Here is a 25,731-nt window from a genome sequence, read left to right as displayed (position 1 = left end):
TAATAATAATTTGTAATTCTTTGATTCGATTATTCATATCAAATTTTAAAGAATGATTGGAAAATTATAAATTTAAAATGACGAATACAATGTTTCCATTCAGAAGCAAAATTAAAACGCTCGGATACACTGAGAAAAAAAATTACTTTCGTCAAGGAATCATTTTCTTGGGAGAAGAATTTATTTTTTGCGGAGCGTATTTCTCCAGGCCAGTCATTATCAAGGAGTCCAAGTCCATCTCTAAATATTACAACTATGTTCAATTATGGAATGATTATATTACATACGGCCTTGAATGAACTCCATTGACAATTATTAACCTTTAAAATTATTTCAAATTATTATACGTTAGAAAACCTCGAATTTGAAAAAATTGAAAAATAAAGCGTGTTCATTCAAGGTCATATGTAGCATAATCATCTCATTATTCAACATAATTGTAATATTTGGAGATGGACATGGACCACCTGGGAATGACTGGCCTAGAGAAATAAGCTCCTAAAAAAATAAATTCTTCTCCCAAGAAAATGATTCCTTGGCAAAAGTAATTTTTTTCCCCAGTGTACCCCCAATCAACCCCATGAATTCCCAACTCTTTCCAGGAAGCAAGATAAATTTTACGATGCTGGGAGTTCGACGATCAAATTCCCATTCGATCGTTGGACTGGGAGTAGCGGTGTTGGCTAGTGGCTCAACAGTGTCCTCTTAGCGGGACCGAGAAACTTGAATAATTAGGATACAGGTACCTGGGGGAGGTTGAGGGCCCTGTGCCATCAGTCTCTGAATGATGTTAGAGCATCAGTCGCCCACTCTGCTGCCACCGGCTTTGAACAACAGTAGCTGTTGGCCCGATGGCTCATCAAAAATGATGTGGACGACCCCGGGCCCGGGAGAACTCATTCGCGCCGCTTTAATACTCATGCTAAGCCTGGGAATACTGTTCGCTAATCTACTCGTCATCTGCGTCATCAATAGCCGTCGCTACAGTAAATACATTCATGCTCAGGTGAGAGTGGGGTCTCACCGTTATCCCGGTATTGATGTCTTTAATGATTCATCGGTTTCATTGGTAGAAAACGTGTCTAAAGGCTTATAAAGTGTTCATTACTGATTTTTTCATCACTCGTGCGTAAAGTGAAATTTTGCGCGTGCGTAAAATTCCACTTTTCACACATTGAGGTGAAAAATAGGTTTAGACACTCGTGGACAAAGTGTTTTTTGACTCTACTCTAGAGACGCGAAAAATTTGTGAAATTCAAAATTCATTTCAGTAGCGAAGTGGTAAACCGGTATAAGTCGATTTTGACTATTGGCCTGATTCGATAAATATCTCGGAATCTAAGGGAAATAGCGAAATTGCTGTAATTTCCTTTTTTGTAGCTCTCAACTTGCTCTACAAAAAAGGTTATGACAAAAATTTTGCTATTTCCCTTAGATTTTAAGATATTTATTGAAAACTGGGCAATAGTCAAAATTGACTTATACTCGGTTTACCACTACTGATTTATTCATGATCTATTGCGAATGACGTAAAACGGATGGTTAACTTCATTCTTCGGAGTGTAACGAACATAGAAAAAAAAATCGTATGGAAACTACGCCGCAAGGAGCATTTCCTGATTTTAATTTTGAATCTAATAATTTCTCTTTCACTTTTCAAAGTGGCCTTATCACTACCCGTAATTGTTGAAAAATGAAATAAATGTTAAACATCGTTTTTTAGGAAAATTAATAATTTTCTTGAATTATCAAAAAATTAAAAAATCTCTAAAAAAACTGCAAAATTTTCTAAATTTTTCTCTTTTTCAAAAGAATAAAAAACAAACATTCTCATTGAACTCTAATACAATGAACTTTAAATTCCTGAATTATCTCTTCTTCAGCCAAAATATCTGTTGACGAGTCTCGCGAGTAACGACCTCGCCATTGGAATACTGGTGACGCCCTTTGGATTTCTCCCGGCTATCTACGGCTGCTGGCCGTACGGTGAAGTTGTCTGCCAAATTCAGGTAACGTAACACTCACAATTATCTCCCTGATAATGATGATAGAGATGACTGAATTGATGGGTACCACAAGGTATACTCCTTAGAATATTTTCACCGCCTGGGGTGGGATATTGCATACATTTCCTCTGCAACCATGAAATTACCGACGTATTGCACATTGTATGCCTGATTCAATCATCATTTATATCCAAATGTCTCGTATTAAGGACATTTCCAAGTGCGAAATTATTAATAATTAATTGAGATTTCTCTTATTCTCATTATGGAAATTTATTAGCATCACGATTATTATTATTTTTATTATTATTGTTGTTGTTATTGATGTTATTATTATTATTATTATTATTATTATTATTATTATTATTATTATTATTATTATTATTAGAGACATTCATATATTTCGTTATGCATATTAATGTTGGGGTCATTCTAGAAAATTCAAAATTTTTCTACAAAACATGAATTGGCAAAAATTGCTACTAAGTGGTTTTAAAAGAAGTTTACCATAGATTAATCAAAGTTCACAACTTTTTGATTTAAATTTGAAAATAATTTTCAACTCTCAATTATAATTTAGCAATTAATTCTAAATATCTGAATTTTATTTTTCCATTAGTCTAATAATCATCATTCTTGCGAAGTTGATGACTGATTTATACAATATTTGAAAAATTGAAAATATTGAGTGATAATTAATTTAATGTAAATTAAAAATTGGACAATGCAATACCTGCTTTTGTATGTAGTAAAATTATTTTAATTCTGAATTCTACTACTTTAATTCTGAAATCTACATTTGAAATCAACAAATACGTGTTTTTTTCTTTTTTTGAAAATCAGTTATTAGGGGGAAGTTTCAAACCTTCCTCGACATTTCTAGGGTTTCTTAGAAAAATCGATTTATCTAATTGTTAAATTTTGTGAATTTCTAGAACTTTCGGAACTATTTGAGAATTTTTAAAAACAGTCGTTAGATGGTTTTTTCTTTCATCATTTTAAAATTCCCATTTGCCCTTTTTGATATCCAACGTAAAACATCGCTTCCTCCCACTCATTTCGATAGAAATATTGGACTAATGATGTGTTTTTTAGCTGGACGAGCGTGGGCACACTTACCTTCATAGAATATTCATTCATTAAAAAACTCAAGTACTAAGAAGACAAAACGAGTGAACAAAAACTATGGAAATACGGAGAACCTTTGTGAAAGACTTAAGGAAATTGTTCATTCTACAAAAACCGGACGAAGTGATACGAATTTTGCAAATTTATTCGTCGACGACGATTTTATAAAATCGCTAAAGCTTTGAAAAATCCATAATTCAAGGGTATTTTTTCCCACCCGTATTTCCATGCCCTACGATAAATTTTGGCAACCTACGCTGGTACTACCAACTAGACTCAATTAGCCTATTACTCGTTAATTGATCGAGTGACATACATCTATACCCGCGCTTGTATATAAAGTGAAGTCTCCCGATAAGTGACTCCGGTACACGAAATCTGGCCAAATGTGTTCAGGACCCAGCCATTAATTTTGATGAATCTCCGTTGGAAAGAACCGCCCCAATTTTTCAAAATGAATCACGGCAAAAATCGCGGAATACCCGAGTTTTTTATCAGGACCGGAAGACAGATTACATAAGTGTATCTAAATGTGAGAATAGTACGATCACGGAAACCATATTTCAAGTGTATTTCAAGGGCGTGTTCCATTTACCGTTTTCCACCGGATATCGGTTTAAAGGTCTCTTCTACTGTCCTCTCCAAACACGGATACGTAGTGCATGTATGTCTGTGGAGAATTTATCCCGTGGATTATCAGAGGTTTTTATTGGACAATCGCCAAAGCCTCCAGGGCCATGGTCGTTTCTCGGGTGCGGTTTATCGCATGTATATGGGAATTAATTTCAGGGATGGATGAGAAAAATAATGCGTTTCAGCAGTGCCGCTAGAAGGGGTTGGGATTAAACTCTTGAGGAAATTGATATTTTTTTTCACGTTGACGAGCTGTGATTTTTGTCAAGTGCAATGTTTGATAGAAATTGAAATTTAATGGGCGGTGCCTAGTCATTTTCAAGAGAGTGAGGTGGACTGTGATTTAAGTGGGAAATTGCTTTCGTCACAGCATGGTCAATATATTTTTGCTAATAAATTAGCAATTTGCTTGCGAGTGCAATTTCTATGGTGTTTCAAATTGAATTTAATGATTCATTGAACTCAACGTCGGCCTAATGTTGGCAGACGACATTGCCCCAACGTTGGTCGCCAACATTACCCCAACATTGCCCCAACGTTGACAGCCAATACTGCTCCAATGTTGGTAACCAACATTACCCCAACGTTGGCCGCCAACATTGCTCCAACGTTGATAGCCAACCTATCCCTAATATTGCCCCAACGTTGGCAGCCAACATTACCCCAACCTTGACACACAACACTGCATCAACGTTGATTGCCAACGCAGCCCCGACATTGCCACAATGTTGACAGCCAACATTGTCCCAACGTTGCAAGCCAACATCGCCCCAATATTGAAATTTTTAACCTTTCCATGACTTTCTAAATTTCCCTCTTCCTGATAATTTGAATTTTAAATGACGAAAATCCTTGAAACTTCAGTGCAGCTAAAATGTGATAACAATTATGTCTAAATTCAAGATAAAAATTTTGAATCCCAATTGAAAATTCAACATGAATCAGTGATTGTTAAAAATTTCACGATTTCTTCCCCAAAATGTCGAGAGCGATATTCTACCTAAAAAATACGAAGATGTTTCAACGGGCCATTTTGCCCCCTCCGCAGGTTAATATTAATTCAGCGGCACGTTAAAAATAGATGATCGTCTCGGTCACTTCCATGCTGCAATATTTTTTCCAGTGACTTTTATGTTGCAGGCACTATTGCGTGGTGCTCTCACTCAACAAAGTGCCGTCATACTCGTCTGCATGGCGATCGATCGTTACGTGTGTATGCTCCATCCACATCGTTACTACCGTCACTCCTCGAAAAAGGTCAGTGTAGTAACAGTACCCTCATTTTTTTCCGCGATTACTTAAGGGTGCCAAGTGAATTTGGCGATGACCTTGAAAATTGACATTCACCAACAAAGTTATAATTTTTTAAATTAATAGTATTAGACAGATGGTGAACATCGGTGACAATTTTAAAATTTTAGAACTTATGGATATCGAGAAATTAAATAAACAAAAACAGCCTTATACACGGCCTCTTATGGCCCCTAGGAACTCAAAAAACATTTGAAAAAATTTCAAGATATGGGGAATGATCTGTTCAATGTGATGGCGACAAAAAATAATGGGGTACCGGGGTGAATAAGAGAGATATTTCAACCCGCCGTCACGCGAAATAGAGGATTTTCCACATTTATTTTCTCGATGTCTAGTTCCGGTTGCAGGTTTGAAATTTCGTCGGATGGATACATATTTCTCCAATGATGGAGGGAAAGGAAAAATTTTTTTTGAATCTTTTTTCAAATTCACTTGGCACCCTTAATGGATAGAAATCATAGTTTACCGGGGAAGAGTAAACAAATCATCTAGTGCAAAGGGAATTTTCCATTTCTCCAGTCAAAAAAAAATTATCGTAATTGTGCGAACGAAGAAAATCAAATATTCTAGAACTTCATCTAGATAATTTCGTTCACAATTATCCAGATTACCTGAAAGATAATCGAGATAATTTTTGAGTTGAGCATCGATTATAATGATGATTATAAAGATAATTCCGAGAGTATTCATCTCGATAATTAACACCGTCATTTAGATGAATATGAAGATAACTTGTCATTAGTTGGCGATGTTAATCATCTAGATGAGTAGGAAGATAATTGAAAATCTCATTAGCTTGGCGAAAAATTTCTCCATTTCGGACTGAAATAGATCAATTTTAGGATTATTATCTAGATGATAATCTGAAAATCATCATCTAGATAAGTGTTTTAGATTCACTGGCTCCGAAGGATGTCAACAGAAAAATGGCCTTCCCAAATGACAGAAATATTAATTTATCATCATTTAATTCCTTCCCATACTAATTTATTTAATCATTCATTTAAGAAAATATTAATCTCAAATCATAAAAAAAAACAGCAAAAAACTGCAAGTCCGTTCATTCGATGAATTATGAATAAAATACAATAATTTGGCATTAACTAGGACACTGAGCATATCAGTAACTCCATGCATATAATTTCATGATTGAATACACTGTGAATATTCAGACTGTTTATTTATCTCCATTTACATTTAGTTGTTGATATTTTCTCGGGGATTTTTGAATGAAGAGGCTGCGATCTTTCATTTCCACAGCAGCGATCCTGCCCTCCTCTCCATCCAGGATCTATGCATTTGCCTACCTATAATACGCTGTGTGTTTTGGGAAAGAGGAGGCAGCCGACTGGCAACGACGTTAAAATATGTTTCGGAGGTTCCGCAGTTGAAATCCACCCTGCTCCCTGTGTTTTATAGGTATATGTTGGTAGTGTCTATATGGCGATGATAGTTGAGGGCATGGGAGCAGCGGGATGCTGCAGTCATGTATGATGTTATTACATGTCAAAGTTTGCTTGGTTTTCGCGGTTGAATGGAGGCACTGTGTTCGGTTCGAAAAATATTTAACATTTTCAAAATAGTAAAAAAAATCACAAAGGGAATTCACAACTCAAATGGATTCAGAATTGATTCTAGTAAACATTCTACTTGTTTCAAGCGGAGTAGGGTTTGTTTTCCTGACGGAAGTGACATAATATCGAGATAATTTTTCGATAAACATCTAGATCACAAAAATGATTATCTAGATGATTGTGGACATGGATACTTAGATGGATTTTTTATATTATCTGGATACTTGCCTAATAATTTTTCAATTTCTCTAGATTGTTATCTAGATAATTGCGAACATCATTATCTAGATATATAAGTACCGTACAGATACTCGAGATACTTCCTGAGTTGATTATTGATTATGAGGATCAGTTGATTATAAAAATGATTCCGAGAGTGTTGATCTAGATGAATCATCTAGATCAACACTCTCACTATATTAATATGGTAATCTAGATGAGTATTTAGATTATTCTTAATATCATCGGTTAGTCGAACGATTTCTCTATTTCGAACAGAATTATTCATTTCTTCAGATTACTATCTAGATGATTATACCCGGAATCATCTAGATAATATTTGGAATAATTATAGGGCTATTTGCTGTGCGTTAAAAATTTGATTATTCAGAAATTATTGTACAGAATTATTATTGCAAAATGGATGGTTTCGCATCGGAAAATCTACCTGCATGAAATAGTGTATAACGACTTTATTCAAGTCGAAAAATACTTGATTCAAACCCACAAACATTTCATCCAAGTAGTTCAAGATTTTTTTTATCATTTCCTTCATCAGAATAATATTGCAAATAAAAATATCTCCGTGGTTTTGTCACCGCATACTATGTCTGTTCCGCGTATAAAATATTTTGAAACTGTGAATGATTGGTGGCAAAAACGTCTGACGCATGTGACACATGAGAAAGCGTAACTACACATGTTGGACCCGTCAATCCGACTGTTTCGGGGTTATCGGATGTCCCTCCGGTGGTGAACCAGCCAGTTGTGACGCCTGCATTCGGTGGACCTCCCAGCCCCTTTTGTGGCTATCAATATTAAGTGCATATCATTCTTGAACAATGGCCTTTAACGACGACGCACTCTCCTGCCTACGAGGCAACAATTTTTTGCTGAAATAACAGGAGACAATGCGAGTTGAGAGAAGTATCGCTGTTTAATCAGCTGATTGATCCTTCAAAACTCGTCTATGGAAGAGGATCAGGTAGCTAGGTGTTCGAAGCAGCGTGAACTAGCTCGATGAAATCCCGGGGAGAAAATCCGGGGAATCCCGGGATATGAAAATGAATATCTTTCCGTTTGGTCAATCGTCGAATCATCGATTTGATCGATTCTCTTTTATTGAGACTGGCTATTGTTTCAGGAATATGTTGAATATTTTTTATTCGTGGGTCAAGTTAATAGTCAGGTTAAAAGTTAATAGTTAAAGTAGTAATTTAATTTAAAGAAATTGAATGATAATTTTTTTCTATTTTAGTTTAATAGCCATTTAAAATAGCTATTCGATTCAATAAGATTTTCAGAAATTTTATTAATTATTGTTGAAAACGTTTGGGTAATCATTTATTTTTTAACCGAAATTTAATGTTTAATCAACTTAAAATTAGTTAATAATTTAATTAAATTCATTCATTAAATTTAATTAATTTCAAATAATTAAAAATAATTTTTTCATAACATTGAAAATTTTAATTAATTGATTAAAAATTTGAAATGAAAATTTATTTATTTATTTATTTTCAATTTATTAAAAATTTTAATTAATTATTTCAATTTTTTTCATTTTAGTTTAATAGTCATTTAAAAAAATCAAATAGCAATTCGATTGAATAAGATTCTCAGAAATTGTATTAATTATTGTTAAAAACATTTGGTTGACATGATGAAATTATTAACTGAAAGAATGCCCTCGTTTTCATTCAACTAAAAAACTTGACTCTGACTCATCGTTCGAAACGAACAAACCATTACGAAAAATTCCAATTTAAAAAATTGCATTATTTCCGTAATTTTGAAGCAAAAAAACACGCGATTTCCACCATTGGCACGATAGGAATGAGATGAGAAAATCGTATTTTGCGGTTTGGCATCGATCAGCCTGTGATAATTGAGCAATTTACCATCGAATCCGTGATTGTGTTGTGAATTGTAGGCATTAATGATGGAAGCACCACCGATATCTGTCAAATTCTCGCATTCAAATGACTCATTAGGGTCGGTGCAGGTATATTGTCCGTCGATTGATTCATGTTACAATTCCCTGGAAGCCAGTTTTAACAGTTGATTTCATATCAATGAAAGAGTGAATTAAATAATAGTTCCATTAGCGTCATAAAGCATTATATTACTTCCCTACTAAAAATACCGGCACTGAATCAATTACGGATATTCCACGGATTTTTTTTATTCTTTTATTCGATAATTTATGTCAAATTATGCCTGCATGGAAGATAAAACTTTCCAAATATTTTTTTTTTGTTTAAAAGAATTATTGAAAAATGATGAATTGAAAATGCTCGGATGAATTAAATCAGTGCGGCCAAGAGAAATGATGTTATGTAGTTTTGGTATGAATGACAAAATTTTTTGAACGATCGTTTTCTAGAAAAAAAAAATATGGGCTATATCTCGAACGAATGGAGAAATTAAAGCGGTTTTCATGACTACAATTGTCTTGCGTCGAATTTTCATGAAGCTCGCCTAACAAATAAAAGAGAATTGAATGCCATTCTATGAAACATGAATAAACGAATCATAATTGTCCAAATCATTTAGGTCAGAGGAAAATAGAATAATTCTACTTTCTTAATATTGCGTTTACTAAGGTTTTCTTCGAACAAAGTTGATTAGAATTAATAGCTAGAATTATGAGATTATCTCACATTTTTGACGTTAAAGATAGGAGAATCTGAATGCATTATAGTGAAAATGATGATCGATTTTTTACTTTGAACAAATAATATTAATATCCAAATACAAAATTTCTGATATGAATAAAAAGAAGCTGTGACTCAATATTCCAAATGAAGTTTTAATTTTTAATTTGGTGCTGAAAACACGAGATGACAATATTCTAAGCACGGAATTATATTGATGAGATGAACAACAGATTAATTGAATTACCGTGTGAACTAACTAAAAATTGATAACAGTGTGGGCACGCACTTTTACCAGAGTAGCAACACACGTTGAATTCCAGAAATTCACACTCTAAAATGTGTTCTAGAAGGAATTGAATTGTAATTATGATTAAAATCTTATTTAGTGAGCATAGGAATTAGAGCATGAGCGAATCATTTATTGTAATATGAAAATTTAACATCTGATAAATTGGGCCATATGATTCTCATCTCTCCTATTGCTTTTTGTAATGAGAATGATTTTGATAAAATAACCGAAATGATAAAATCGGAGAATTTCTCATGTATTCAGCTTCTTCCAGAAAAAAATGAATGAAATATCCCTATTGGAAAGTTGATTGAGACGCAGGAAGGAAATGATCAAAATTATGAAATTGATCGATGGATGGGAAGAAAATATTGAAAACTACCGGGAATACGAATACATCATCCTCCTTTCACGTTTTCATGTCCCAGGACGTGAGACACAGAGACGTGCCATCAATCTTAGAGTTTCATGGCCTACCGAACCTATTGAACCCTGAAAAATGAGTTTTTCAGGGAAAGAAAAAGAATTCCCGCCGTTTATTGAAATATGATATTTTCTTTCAGTACTACATGCGTCAGGGATGCATGGCTGTGATGTCTACCACTTGGATAGCCAGCGTTGCGATATTCGGAAGTCTTGTCTTACCCAGCGGCGGTTACTACTTCAATAGCTCGGGTCTCCTCGCCTGCGATCCTTTCTTCGCAAAAGCATCTTTCAGGTTTGTTATATTGATTTTATGTACAAAAGCTAGGAAATTTCTGACGATTTATTAAATATCGGATCATCTCGGATGAGTGGCTTCAGGGAAAAATTGAGGGATTTCTCTTCTTTGGTATTCTATCAGGTAGACGAAAGGATTTTGTATTTTCGACCGAAATTATTTCATGTCGAAATAATTTTTTAGATAACCATCTAGATTCTCGCGGATGTAATCATGAGAGTATTTGTCAATGATTGTGAGGCTAAATACTGAGATTATCGAGAGTATTATTATCTAGATAATTTCCGAGATAGATACCTAGATAGTCCTAGAGATTATTTGGAAGATTACCGTAATCATGATGATTGACTGAAATTACTCAATATCGAGATAATTTAGGAGATAAGCATTTAGACAATCACTTTTACAATTATATAGATAACTATACAGACAATTCTGAAGTTAATCATCCAGATAAAAACTCCTCTATTTTTCCCTTGAGTAGATATTTCTCGGATAATTATCTAGATTCCGAATAATAATGAAAATAATTACAAAATTTGCTAAAATTCCCATGTATATGATTATCTAGATACCTATAAAGATAATTCTCAAGATAATTATTGAAAAATTTGCCAGAAAATCCTGTCGGTCTGGAATATTTTATTTTGAAAGTTTATCATGGACATTTTATTTTGAAAATTTTTCAGGGAAAAATTGAGGGATTTCTCTTCTTGGGTGTTCTATCAGGTAGATGAAAGGATTTTGTATTTTCGACCGAAATTATTTCCTGTCGAAATCATTTTTTAGATAACCATCTAGATTCTCGCGGATGTAATCATGAGAGTATTTTTCAATGATTGTGAGGCTAAATACTGAGATTATCGAGGGTATTATCTACATAATTTCCGAGATGGATACCTAGATAGTCCTAGAGATTATTTGGAAGATTACCGTAATCATGATGATTGACTGAAATTACTCAATATCGAGATAATTTAGGAGATAAGCATTTAGGCAATCACTTTTACAATTATCTAGATAACTATACAGACAATTCAGAAGTTAATCATCCAGATGAAAACTCCTCTATTTTTCCCTCGAGCAGATATTTCTCGGATAATTATCTAGATGAGTATACATGCCTAGTATCTAGATAATCTTCAGAATAATGATGAAAATAATTAGAAAACTCGCTAAAATTTCCATGTATATGATTATCTAGATTATCTAGATACCTATAAAGATCATTCTCAAGATAATTATTGAAAAATTTGCCAGAAAATCCTGTCGGTCTGGAACATTTTATTTTCTTGTGAAATAACGTATTTCAGGAATGTCGAGTTAGGGGCTGGGTCCACGGAGAGAGGGAGTTTGAAAATTTGGTCATTAGAGGTTCATTAACGATTTTATGTTACCCATGAAAGAATTCAATAAAACCTTGCGCTGCCCGAAATAATGTTGCTGTAATAAATTGAATTACGTTAACTCGATTATTCTATGGATTTACAGGATATTGGCCTGTTGCTGCTTTTATTTCCCAACAACCATGGTACTGATGTACTGCTACGGGTCGGCTTTCCATGTTAACAAATTGAGGATTAAGCGTGTCGTGTGTGTTAATGCACCGGAGATTGTCAGCGGTGGAAATATCGAGAGGGTAAGTTTTGATATATATTGATAAATCTGTATTTACACTCGACAAAATAGCGTTAGGGACTTTTTCCATGCGGAGATTAATCTCCCTACAATGGGCAGATACTGGAATAATGTTTATCTCTATATTATGAAAATCCAAATCGACTTCTGGTGATATAAATTTGGTACTCGAAATCAAGGCTCCGAAATTAAGGGTCACAAGGCTCATGAGGATCAGGTTAAGGGTTAGGTGGATCAGGTTAAGGGCCGCAAGATTAAGGGTCACAAGATTAAGGGTCATGAGGGTCCAATTACGGGTGTTGTGTGTCAGATTAAGAGTCACAATGGTCATAAGGGTCAGATTAAGGGTTATGTGGGTCAGATTAAGGGCCGCAAGATTAAGGGTCATGAGGAGCAGATTAAGGGTTATGTGATTCAGATTAAGGTTCGCAAGATTCAGGGTCACAAGATTAAGGGTCATGAGGATCACATTACGGGTTATATGTATCAGATTAAGGGTCACAAGAATCACGAAGGTCAGATTAAGGGCCCAAGATTAACCGTTAGGTCATGAGGGTCAGATTAAGGGTCTCAAGATTGAGGGTCATAAGATTTAGAGTCACAAGGGTCAGAGTAAGGCTTCAGAGGAGACATGGGAGTCAAAAAACAAGGATCACAAAGGTTAGAATAAGGTTCATGAAGGTCAGATTAAGGGTCACAAGGGTCAGACTAAGGTCGAGGGAGTCATATGGGAGTTGAATACATAAAAATCATACCGACATATCGTGAGGATAGCTCGGAAAGAATTATTTGGAGATGAAAACTCTAATGAAATTTTTTCCCTCAGATCCAGTACTCTGTCTCCGCATTTCAGTACACCGAGTACTGAAATCCAGAGACTGTTAATGTAAACCGAAAACTTTTTTTCTCTGCGAACAAACTCCACTCCCCCTCCCCCACCCACGCTCTAAATTTCTATCAGGAAGCATTGGCAAGAAGTTCCCCATTCAAAATTATTCGATGATAAATCGAGACCAAACTGCGACTGTCTCATCAAACAAAGAATCCCCCCTCCCTTCGGCAAACTTAGACTTCCTCAAACAAAACTTGATAGACGAGAATGAGACACGGGAGATCGTCGAATGCATCCACTCCATCGAACTCAACCCGAAGTCTCTATCATTTCCGCTAAATTTATGGGTACAAGTACCGAAAAGAGAGCGGAATGAAGAAAAATGAAGGAGCAAGAGTGGCTTCCAGTAAAGGTCGTGTTTATGTCTATCCAATAGAACGGGTGAGTGTGAAATGAGAGCACGGGAGGTGGTGAGGGGGGGGGGGAGTAAACTTTCAGGCTTTAGGCCAGGACTCCTTGCCAAATTCACTTTGAATGCCCCGATCGAAATTTCCCCATGATCCAGCACCCGAGGATCCTCTGGAGATGGCGACGGAGCGGATACTTGTCGTTGGAGTTATTTTTTTTTTCGCCTTCACTTGCATACTGATGCGTTTAATCGGGGAAACGGTTAATTGAGAGGAGATTGATTAGGTTGACGATGAAGTGGAGGGGCGGGGCGGGAGGGGTAATACGACACAGATTGTGAGGAAAGTTCGGGGAGACACGTAGGAGACGGGGGATTTGGGAACATTGGAGGCGACGTGTGACAGGCTTCAACGGACGGGGCGGGAGGGGAATGTGTGACAAGATGGATCAAAGTTGTGACGTGTAAAAAGAGAGGATTTGGGGGTGATGTATGGGAGGAATGGGCGATGGGAGAACTAATGAATGCAATGTACAGGAAATGAAATTGTAAATGTTCATATTAATGTGGAATTTCCGTCGATGCCGACTGCTGTCCAATTTTTGTCGTCATAAATTGATTCGGAGTGGTTAATAGGAATGACGAGATGTGGTTTTGGTATGAAGAATATTTCTTTCGAGCAATGCTTTCTAAAAAAAAGCGTGGGTAATACCTAGAACGAATGGAGGAAGGGCGGTTTTGATGAGCGCAATCGTCTTGCGTCGAATTTTCATGAATTCCGCATAACAAACAAAAGAGAATTGAATACCATTCTATGAAACATGAATAATCGAATCATAATTGTCCAAATTATTTAGGTCAGAGGAAAAGAGAATAATTGTACTTTCTTAATATTGCGTTTACTAAGGTTTTCTCAGAACAAAGTTGATTAGAATTAATAGCTAGAATTATGAGATTATCTCACATTTTTGACGTTAAAGATAGGAGAATCTGAATGCAATATAGTGAAAATGATGATCGATTTTTTACTTTGAATAAGTAATATTAATATCCAAATACAAAATTTCTGATATGAATAAAAAGAAGGTGTGACTCAATATTCCAAATGAAGTTTTAATTTTTAATTTGGTGCTGATAACACGAGATGACAATATTCTAAGCACGGAATTATATTGATGAGATGAACAACAGATTAATTGAATTACCGTGTGAACTAACTAAAAATTGATAACAGTGTGGGCACGCACTTTTACCAGAGTATCAACAAACATTGAATTCCAGAAATTCACACTCTAAAGTGTGTTCTAGAAGGAACTGAATTGTAATTATGATTAAAATCTTATTCCGTGAGCGTAGGAATTAGAACATAAGCAAATCATTTATTGTAATATGAAAATTCAACAGTTGATAAATTTGGACATGATTCTCATCGGTCGTATTGCTTTTTGCAATGAGAAAGATTATAAACAATTAATTGAAAGGAATATCGAAACTGACAGGAAAGAATGATTGAAGTGACGTCTTCATCCGGTCCCCAAGCGATTTTTTCAAATTTTTATAAAATATTACCGAAATTCCATAAATGAAGAATTTCTCATGTAATTGCCCTCTTTTTTTCATCAACTATAAAAAAGCGCAATGAACATGACAAAAAACGCAACTAAAAAAATAATCACGATCTCGTTTTCGATTCTTTCCTTCCTCCCGCGATTTATCACCACAACGTGATGAATGTTCCAACTACATTGGTAACTTGTAATAAAAGTGTTGAAGTGTCAAAAGCCCCATGTTAAAAAAAAAGAATCTCCCTGGAGATAGTGCAGTCATCATTCTGTAAAAGTCGTGCCGGAAGAGTACCGAGAGTTCCGTGAAGGGGAGTGAGAAAACGGGGGGCGGAGGTGGGGGGCAATCCTTCTGGAAAGGGGGCTAAATGCTTGGGCGGTAATTACCTCAACCCAAGGGGTAGAACGATGAGTCCAAGACTTCGTCCTCCAACGGTAGTGTCGCTCAGTATATACCAACTTGCAGTGATCGATTATTTGATTTACGATTGGGTTCCTCATCATTTTCCTCTCCCTCGGTTAACGGCAAATCTATCCACCTCGCTGTTTCCAACTTTTGTGTGATTTAATTTTCCATTTTTATTGACGAATCAAATAGGATGAACCAACCAGTGTTCGAACCAAACCAGTAATCGAACTAATTGGTACTTTTTCTATAAAATAAATTAGTAGAAGGTAGAGATTCCTCGCATTATACATGAAAAAAAAAATAATGACATTTCCAAATGATATTGTGACGATTGAAAATGTCTAAGTTACATTATTACCAGCGGAAAAAACAGTTTTCGATGACACGCCGCCAATAGCATATTCCCATTACAGAATACGCAGTTCCATTACTGGGTTTTCACACATTTTCAGCTTTTTGTATTCATATCATAAATTGTATCGTCAATTAATATCCATAATATTTTTTTCTATTATCTATGGAGATGTACAGGGGAGTAATAATTATTTTTAAATCAATTTTCGACTTGGTTATATTTTTAAATCTACGTCAAAAATAACTGTGACGTTATTCGTTCGAACACTGGACGATTCACCCTACGCCAAGTGCTTTACCTCATTGCTTTCATTATCGCTTTTTATAATATCAAATTGCGATTCGAGTGCCGCATACAACATGTATTTTATTAATTTCAATCAAGATGTTCTGTATTTTTGACCGATATTACTTAATATCGAGATAATTTTTTAGATGTACATCTAGATCATCGCGAGTGTAATTATGAGAGGATTCATCAATTGTAATTTTGAGGCCAAGTATTAGGATTATCGCGGGAAATATCATCTAGATGATTAATGAGATGGTTATCTAGATCGAAGCGAAGGTTATCTAGCTACTTATCGTCAAAATGATGTCCGACTAAAATGACTCAATATTAATTTTTTTATATAGTCATATGATAGGTAATCATTCACAATTATCTGGATATCTAATTTTGAGATTGAAAATCGAGATAATTCCCGAGTTGACTATCTAGATCGCCGCCAATATTTTTATTAGAGTAATTATCAAGATAGTCACCGCTCGGAATGAAGATAATTTTTAGTTATCGCGAGAATTATATCCGTAATCTAGATGACTACGGAGAAGATCGATGTGAAAATCATCTGGAGAATTACGAAATCTTCATTATCTACATATCCAGATTTCAGAATTATCATCAAGATAATTTCCGCACTATCTATATAAAACTCATAATGGAGATAATTCTTGAAGAACTCATCTAGATGATTGATCTCGTCATCTAGATAACCATATCGGCAATTCGAAATCTCACCGGCTAGATGGAAAAAATCTTTATTTCTGATTGAAACAGTCCATGTTGAGATAATTATCTAGATGACTATACTCGTGAGTATCTAGATAATTTCAAGATAATTATTTGCCAAAGGAAGGCCGAGCTCGCCACTCACTTGATCCCCGAAAAAATATACCTTTTTGTAAAAACTTCATTGAAATAAAAAAGCGCTTGATTCAGTCCACAAGATCTGCTTGTTCACGTAGAATAGGCATAAAACAAACCCTAAGACTCATAATAGAAAACCCCAATGTTATATTTCCCATGGATATCAATGAACTGAAATGAATTCCAATGCATCGAGTATCATTTTTCGTTAACTCGAGAAAATAAAATGATTGCATCTTTATTGAATGGAACTGCTGCTGCTTTACGTTCGCCCGAAGATTGCGAGGTTGTTAAATCTCCATATTCAGAGCTGTAAGACGGAGTCCTCGGGAACATTCGTGAAAATTCACATAACATCCACCTTTCATGGCCTGATTGTATTATTATCACTGGTGTAAAGTAGATGTGTTGGTTCTCACCACAAAGCTTTCCACTTTATATATTATATCACTTCTCGATTTTCATTGCAGAGCTCCCGCCACTTTTCACTCCACCACCGCCCCCTTTTCCGCGACTTCTCCCCATGAAGTATACTTACCAGTTTCTTCGATCGTGGACTATCTGGTAAAGCTGGAGTCATGTATTAAACATGGTGAATACGACAAAGGAATTCCAGACATTTTACAGCCTCGAGAGCTACATTATCTGGGATTATCCCTCTTATTCGAGAAGTGCTGTGTCCTTCTGATATTCTTTCCGATTTATTTATATATTGTTGGGTTTTCAATGGATTCAAATACCTGTGGCATTCAGTGAACGCTCTACTCGTATTTTGCGGAGGCTATGAAAGTGTTACGTTAACCCTGATGAATACATTGGGATTCTCCATCATGAAATGGAATTTTTTTGACTCCTTCAAAATGACCTTTTCCGAATTATTTTTCTTGTGAAAAAAAAATGGCGAAAAATTGTGAATTTAGAATGCTCAGATGATCTTGAATGATGTCACATCGCGCGTGGGATTTGCATTTTGATAAATTAAATCATTGAGGTCAAGAGGAGTGAAATTGTTTGGTTTTGGGATGAATGGGAACATTTTTTTTTTACAGTGTCACAAATCGTTTTACTCTTGTCACGAAGTATAGGAAGATGTGACGTCGTTAGCAATACGACTGATGAGAATCATATGTCCCAATTTATCAGCTGTTAAATTTTCATATCACAATAAATGATTTGCTCATGTTCTAATTCCTACGCTCGCTGAATAAGATTTTAATCATAATTACAATTCAATTCCTTCTAGAACACACTTTAGAGTGTGAATTTCTGGAATTCAATGTTTGTTGATACGCTAGTAAAAGTCCGTGCCCACACTGTTATCATTTTTTAGTTAGTTCACACGGTAATTCAATTAATCTGTTGTTCATCTCATCAATATAATTCCGTGCTTAGAATATTGTCATCTCGTGTTATCAGCACCAAATTAAAAATTAAAACTTCATTTGGAATATTGAGTCACAGCTTCTTTTTATTCATATCAGAAATTTTGTATTTGGATATTAATATTATTTGTTCAAAGTGAAAAAATCGATCATCATTTTCACTATATTGCATTCAGATTCTCCTATCCTTAACGTCAAAAATGTGAGATAATCTCATAATTCTAGCTATTAATTCTAATCAACTTTGTTCGAAGAGAACCTCAGTAAACGCAATATTAAGAAAGTGGAATTATTCTATTTTCCTCAGGCCTAAATGATTTGGACAATTATGATTCGTTTATTCATGTTTCATAGAATGGTATTCAATTCTCTTTTATTTGTGAGGCGGGCTTCATGAAAATTCAACGCAAGACGATTGCATTCATGAAAACCGAGCTAGCGAAATTGAAGAATTTATCATGTACTGAATTTCTTACAACCGAAACTGTCCCAATTCCTTCACTAAAAGAATATATGAAATATCCCTATGACCTTTCGCTTCACGATTGCGTTCCGAATATCTTCGGATCAAGAAAGAAAATGTCGTCAGTCCATTGAAATTTCGCATTCCGCGAGCCACCCCTCCGATTCGAATACATTACGCAGCTTTCCCTCCCCATTAATATTGTTCTTTCTCCTCCGTTCGATGACACGTGATCAGAAAGCCGTCACCCACATTGGAAGTAAATGAGAAATCAGTAATTATTCATTCATTTCGCATTCCCCCGGAGCCAGAGAAACTCAGTTTCATCTAGATTACGGATAAAAAAACCAAATTAGACAAGACTGATGCCAGACACGTTTTAGCTGTTAAGCCACTGGTTTAACATCTAAAACGCAGCGCCGAAGCTCTCTGGTGCGTCGAAGGATTACCGAAAACTCCCTTCAACACGTTACACCTGCTACAATGCCCTCCGAGCCTCCCGGAAAGTTACAGTCGGCGCAGACATAGATCGGCTCTTTCTAATCTCCCCTGAAACTTTTTTCCTGTTTTTTTCTCCCGCCTGTTTTTCACACACTGTAATGGGCGTCCCCGGCTTCAATGATCGCCCGAGGTGTGCCAAACTTCGATCGTTGCATGAAAAAAAGGGTAACCCGGAAGGTTTTGTGTCTCCAGGCTGGGGGCGTGATGGTAAACCTTCTGATATTGTGGAGTAAAACAAACTGATGCAACCAAAACATCAGTTTTATCGGTTGATGAAAATACTTTGATCCGGAGACAAACGATACATTTGAATGAAGTAAAGCTCTTTACTTCAAGTTTTTATCGGCTTTTCAACGTTATTTTAATTGGGAATTGATGGGGATAATGAATTGAATTGCATTCGATTTTAGAATTTTCTGAGGTTGTAATTAGTAGTTGTAGATCGGTTTTCTGCGAGAGAACAATAGATTAGCCTTTGACTCACCTCCTACTTGCCCACCCCGCAATAAATGCAGTCAAGGCTTTATATATGGAGATGCAAATGCGTCACATGAGCCGTCATATGACGGTCATGTGACCGTCATTAACGGTAAATTCACTTCGACTCGTCACTTTTCGACTCTTGACCCTTAAGGTCATTTGACCCTTATGATCACTTCGTTCGTCCCTCCCGTTTGACCCTTAACTCCGTTTGATCCTTATAATCACTCTCTTCCCGTTGAAAGTGATCGGGGCCATAGGTATCTTATAAGAAGCCCACGGAACTAAACATTCGGGAGGCGATAAAAGGGCCGAGAGTGGGGGTGGGCCTCCAGCGCTCGGAGCTCGAGGTATCTTATAGAGAGGTGTCTCATATAAAGCCTCCACTGCACTTTGAATTCTATAAAATTTTATCGGGAAAAGCACTCAAATTGAGAATGGAAAAATTCTAGTAAATGCACTGATATATTTTGAATCGAAAAATGTAATTTCGCGGCTTCGACATACCACGAACAGGGATAGCCAAATTTGTAGAATTTTATTACGGTTAATATTGCAGCCATTAATTAGATAACATCACTTTTGAAATTTTTTGAGTACTTAAGTATCATCAATTCAAATATTCAAATTCTCCTTTCAAGAAATTTGAATTATTCACTTAGCAGTAAATTTACAGTTTCAGATTAACAAATTTTGAATACATAATTATTCGTCAAAAATCAGATTATTAATATTATATTATTTGGAAAAATGAATCAACATATTTTAAACTTTCATTAATGTAAGGGTCAAATTCTTGTAATATTACAGAAATTTAATATTGATGGGGATTCCCTGGTCACGAATAATTAACAATCTTGATATGATTTGTTTTCAGTTCGTTGCCCACGAGAGACGACTATCAACGTCGGTGTCCCGTACAATGGCAGCTATGAGCCTCGGATTTATTGTTATGGTAACACCATGGACAATTCAAGAAGTCGTTGTTGCCTGCACCGGAAGTAAACCACCGCCTTTCCTTGATTTTCTCGCAACGTGGCTAGCACTGTCCAACAGCTTCTGGAATCCATTTCTCTACTGGCTGCTCAACAACCACTTCCGCCGAATTTCACGGGACATATTTTATACGAAGGTGCACTTGTTCCTCCAACTCTTCATTTGAATTATGCAATTTCATGGATTCCCGTATAATATCGTCATTACTTATTAAGAATGGAAAAACGAAACAATGTGTCGGGGGGTGGTAACGTCGGAGACACTATTGAAAATACTTCTTGGTTTTCGAGTTTCAATTCGTGACTGCCGACAGTTTCTCTGACTTTACAGCGGTTTTTCCCTGATTTACGAGGTAGCGGGAAAAAGAAGAAGTTGACTAGCGCGCTGTTTCTCGAGACACGAATACGTTAGATATATCTTACTCGCTGGACTTGTACATGAACAAAAATTCCTTGGTCTTCGGACCATTTTTCAGCTGCCGTATGGAAGTATTGCGAACGTTCAATTTTTCAAATTGTTAATTTTGTTGGGGAATCACTTGTGATGTTTGAGATTATAGTATACTATTAGTTGTATCTTAAAATCCACGGGTCGTCAGTTGACCCTTTCGCCTAGCTAGCGATGCCGGTGAGCTTACGGGTCGTTCGTTCACGGGGAAACTAATCGGGAAGGGAGATTTAGGAATGGTTCTCCTCCCAAATAACCAGTAAAACTCCAAGTTATCCAATCATGAGAATATAATTAACTAATAGGAAGGTTACACGACAAAATGGGTTAAATGGGTTCGGCGTACGCGGATCTAGATTTTTGGGGAAGGCCAACGTCTGGACACTTCGGCCTCCCACCGTACTCTGCCTTGGAGCAGAGTCGCAAGGCGGTTGCAAATCCAAAATGCTTGATAAGCACTCCCACGGTTTTACCTTCAAAGAGCTCAGGTTGACTCTTGTTACACCGTGTGACTGCTTATTCAGCATCGGACCCGCAAATACTTTTGTTATTAAAATATTGATTAAACAATTCCGATGTGTGGATGCTCCACACGTCACACACTCAAAAAAATAAAAAAAATAGGAACAACAATACGTAAAATACGTATTGCAACAATACGGTGATTTGTATCAATAAATGGGAATATCTAAATCAGTAAATCATCAGATTCAATAAGTTCTATGCAAAAAACAGAACAATAAATTTCAAGAATTGATTATGTATGGAGCTTTCAAATTGCAAATAATAAAATTGAATTGCAGATTTTGTGCCGAAAAAAACAAATGGGAACGAAGCAACATTGTTGTGCCACTAGCACCGGTGGTCTGGACATAAACAGCATCGGGGGATTTGACTTATCAGGTAAATTCCCTCGATAAATATTTGAATTGTCTCGACTAATAACAGTCTCTTATAATGATTCAGGTATGGATCGTTGTTCCTTGGATCAGTGCTCAATAGCGCGATGCTCAACACCATCGTTGATTCACACACCACCGCCACTTCCCTGGGAATCGAATCACAGTCTGTGCAATAGTGAATTGTCAAATACGTGAGGTAGAGACGTCGCCACGCAGACGGAGGACCTTTTGTCTCCCGATGAAACTAGTTAGTATTGCGTGGCGACGGTATTACTAGTGTCTTACGAACAACTTTATCAGCGCGTGGATGTTGATAATGAAGTTGAAAGCTATTCCAGAGTTATTGAAATATCGAGAGTCCGGGGTATTGAATACACCTGGTATCATGATCCTGATGTTCATGGAGATGGATTGAATAATGATATTGAGGATTGTTGAAGTGATTCTGAGGCCAGAGCGTTCAACGAAAGCCATTTTATAAGTGAATACGAGCGGAGGGGCTGTTAATCCTGAAATCCACGTGTGAAAAAATTTAATAGAAAACCTAGCGAATTCGCTAGAAAATTCTGTTGGAATTCTATAGGAATTCTATGGGGTTTCTATAGGATTTCTATTGAAAAATTCTGTTTGTTTTTTGGGCTGATTCTATTGAATATTTAATAAGAAAAAGTCAATAGATTTTGAATTTCCGCTTGAACATTTCCCTTAAACTTTTTCTATCAGAATTATTAGGCACAAATTTCTCAAGTTTTTTGTAGCGAAGCTATTTGTATATTTATTTCAGATTATTTCAATGTATTGCGTTCGGGCTTGGCTTAGTGACCGAATTCCTTACCACAACACCTTGCGACGATTCGTAATAATTCGAACAGCCTCGATTGGATGGTTAATACCGTTGTCGCGAGAGCACACTCTCGTTCCAGCTCTCATGGTGTAAACCAAAGTTACATTTACTGTGAATAAATCTAATTCGATATATATTAATGCCGAGTGTTATACGTTACAAAACCCATCTATCCTTTACCGAATTCCCAAATTTTTGTTTCGTTGGATTTTGTTTTGTCTTGCATTGTAGAATCCGAGTGGAAAAAACTTAGAAAATTGATGCCCAAGCATTCTTATAGAAAAAATCTCAAGAGATAAATTCAAACAGAAATTCGAAATTATTGACTTTTTCTTATCGAATATCCAATAGAATCAGCGCAAAAAACAAATAGAATTTTTCAATAGAAATCCTATAGAAACCTCCATAGAATTCCTATAGAATTTCAATTGAATTTTCTAGCGAATTCGCTAGGTTTTCTATTGAATTTTTTCATATCTGTAGCATAAGTAATACAGTCCATTTGGAAGTCACAGTGTGGCTCAATCATGGAGTGAATAGCCCCTCAATACTGGCAGGAGGATTACGCTGAGAAAAAAAAATATTTTTGCCAAATGTTCATTTACTTGAGAGAAGCATTTATTTTTTCAAAATCGTATTTCTCCAATCGAGTCACTCCCACGCGAACCTGATGAGGTTTCAATTATGACAATCATATTGCGGTAGAGGATGACTATGTTAAACATGACCTTGGATGAACTTCTCCAATAATTATTCATTTTTCGAAAATTTCTCATTTTCTACGGGGAAGAATTTCAATTAATTTTTCAAAGTTTATAATTATTGAGGGAGTTCACTCAATGTTATAGCTGACATGATTATCTTCTAGAGCAATATAATTGTCATAATTAAAACCTAATGAGAATTGCCTGGGAATGACTCGACTGTAGAAATATGGTATTGAAAAAATAAATACTTCTCTCAAGTAAACGGATATATGGCGAACTTTTTTTTTCTCAGTGTATATACACGGATTGTTTGTTGTATATGATAGTGTTCTATTGAGAATATGAGAGTGAGACAGTCCCTGGGATTGCAGGAGTCGACATGCGCTCCAATCGCCTTTTATCGAGACAAACTCATTAATATGCTAATATTAATCTTGAATTTGCATTTTAATTTGGAGTTGTTATCTTAGGTATTTACCGAGTTTTCAAAGTGATAACTTACAGGCGTCAGTTTAATGTGACCCAGCAGATCTATCGGTCAAGGTCCAAAACACCACGAGATCTTCGGAGGGACTGCCCATTCCGGTATTCTCAATTACTCATAAGTTTGTATCGTATGAATGAGAATTACCACTGTGTTGATAACTACAATCCTCATTTTGACAATGTCAAACACTGCCTTTTGATAATATTGAATCAACATTTTTGGTGTTCACGAATGGTGGAAGTAATTGCCCAATTGTCTGAGAATATTCATCGATGTTCTCTGTATCGAATACAGAAATTTTACAGTTCCACAGGAATCCGTGAGCTGCTTTGGATTCATTATAAGTTTTCGAAGGAAAAACTCATGAATCAAGTAGTTCCAGGCACGATTCTAGTGTCCTTAAGGATATCCAAGTAAATCGTTCCAGTTATCCACTTTTTTTTCAAGCAAGATTTCAGTTTGGTCCAAAATCTTGCGATTCCCATACTTTTGAGGAGTTCCCATTGTTGAATTGATTTTTCAGGAATTACTTCAATAAACATTGTGAACAATATCTTACTTTATATAATTTGGGATGTTCGTATGCACGAAAAAATCTAATGGAAAAACCTAGCGAATCCATTAGACAATTCTATTGGATTTCTATTGAACTTTCTACTAATTTTTGGCCGATTCTATGGAGATATTTTCTATAGAATTTCCTCGTCTCAAATTTTCTAAGCTTTTTCACTCTATTGTTCTTTTTTTTCATAAAGAAAATCAAACAAAAAATCAGAAAATTTGAGCTGAGGAAATTCTATAGAAAATATATCATAGAATGAGTTGTATGGAAAAATTGAATTTTATTGACTTTTTGTATAAAATATTCTCTATTGAACATTTCAATAGAAGTCCAATAGAAGAGAAAAAATTAACTCTGCCGAAAAACTAGATGTTCCACGCGAGAATTTTGATAGAGTGAAACGGATTTACTTGAGGGAAGTTAACCCTTAAGTGATCGCGCTTTTCTAGTATCTTGCTCGCTCTACAGAGGCGCCCTGTAGGCTGCAACAGGTTTAGCGGGGATTCCCTCACGATGCGACCACTTCAGGGTTAACCAACTTGATAGAAGTAAATTTAATATCTTTCGCAAAAACTAAATTTTGTCGTGATCGTCAGAAATATTCCTAGAAAAATTCGAACTGTCGGCAGGAAAAAATATAATCTATTGTACGACAATCATTTGATCTGAGAGAACTCCATAGGTTTATACCACAGAAAGAATACATTAACGAGGAAAGAATATTTATTTCCCAAAAAAAATTGGCCCCTCGAAATTATCATCCACAAGTAAATTAATTCAACACGACAAAAGATTTCTTCAGGGGAGCTCATAATTTTTCGACAGACCTAATTTTTTCTCTCCGCGCAGTGACTTTCTGCGTCTCTCCAGAAATTCATGAAAAGTTCTAGAAAGTTCAAGAATGGTCCAAAACGGTACAGAATACTCTGGAAAATTCGTTCCAGAGGATTCCTTGAAATTTTGAAATCCAGTGTACAAGTTCTTCGGAGTGATTACCCCGCGTGAAAGCAAGAATTTCCTAGTAACATAACTTGTACCAGAATGAACAATTATGAAATTTATAGA

The 25,731-nt window shown here is 35.8% G+C and overlaps 1 protein-coding gene across 1 annotated transcript; it reads left to right on the top strand.

Moving 5' to 3' along the window:
• Nucleotides 1–787: 787 nt before the first annotated feature.
• On the top strand, nucleotides 788–22,261 carry LOC107048386 (trace amine-associated receptor 9). The gene is made up of 8 exons (XM_015271534.1): nucleotides 788–1,006; nucleotides 1,884–2,009; nucleotides 4,908–5,024; nucleotides 10,387–10,541; nucleotides 12,036–12,183; nucleotides 20,599–20,853; nucleotides 21,968–22,067; nucleotides 22,131–22,261. Exons 1-8 carry the CDS (start codon nucleotides 788–790, stop codon nucleotides 22,259–22,261), a joined length of 1,251 nt encoding a protein of 416 aa, XP_015127020.1.
• The last annotated feature ends 3,470 nt before the right edge of the window (nucleotides 22,262–25,731 follow it).

The sequence above is a fragment of the Diachasma alloeum genome, unplaced genomic scaffold, assembly GCF_001412515.2.
Source record: "Diachasma alloeum isolate Michigan unplaced genomic scaffold, Dall2.0 Dall_scaffold_00192, whole genome shotgun sequence".
NCBI classification, from domain to species: Eukaryota; Metazoa; Arthropoda; class Insecta; order Hymenoptera; family Braconidae; genus Diachasma; species Diachasma alloeum.
The sequence above is the reverse complement of the archived record's forward strand: the minus strand, read 5'-3'. Positions and strand labels throughout refer to the sequence as shown.

Excerpts from the sequence above, each read along its gene's own strand:
- LOC107048386 (XM_015271534.1), top strand. The coding sequence starts at position 788 with ATGTTAGAGCATCAGTCGCCCACTCTGCTGCCACCGGCTTTGAACAAC. Across the intron at positions 1,007-1,883 it reads GTAAATACATTCATGCTCAG|CCAAAATATCTGTTGACGAG; the intron begins GTGAGAGTGGGG and ends TCTCTTCTTCAG. Across the intron at positions 5,025-10,386 it reads ACCGTCACTCCTCGAAAAAG|TACTACATGCGTCAGGGATG; the intron begins GTCAGTGTAGTA and ends ATTTTCTTTCAG.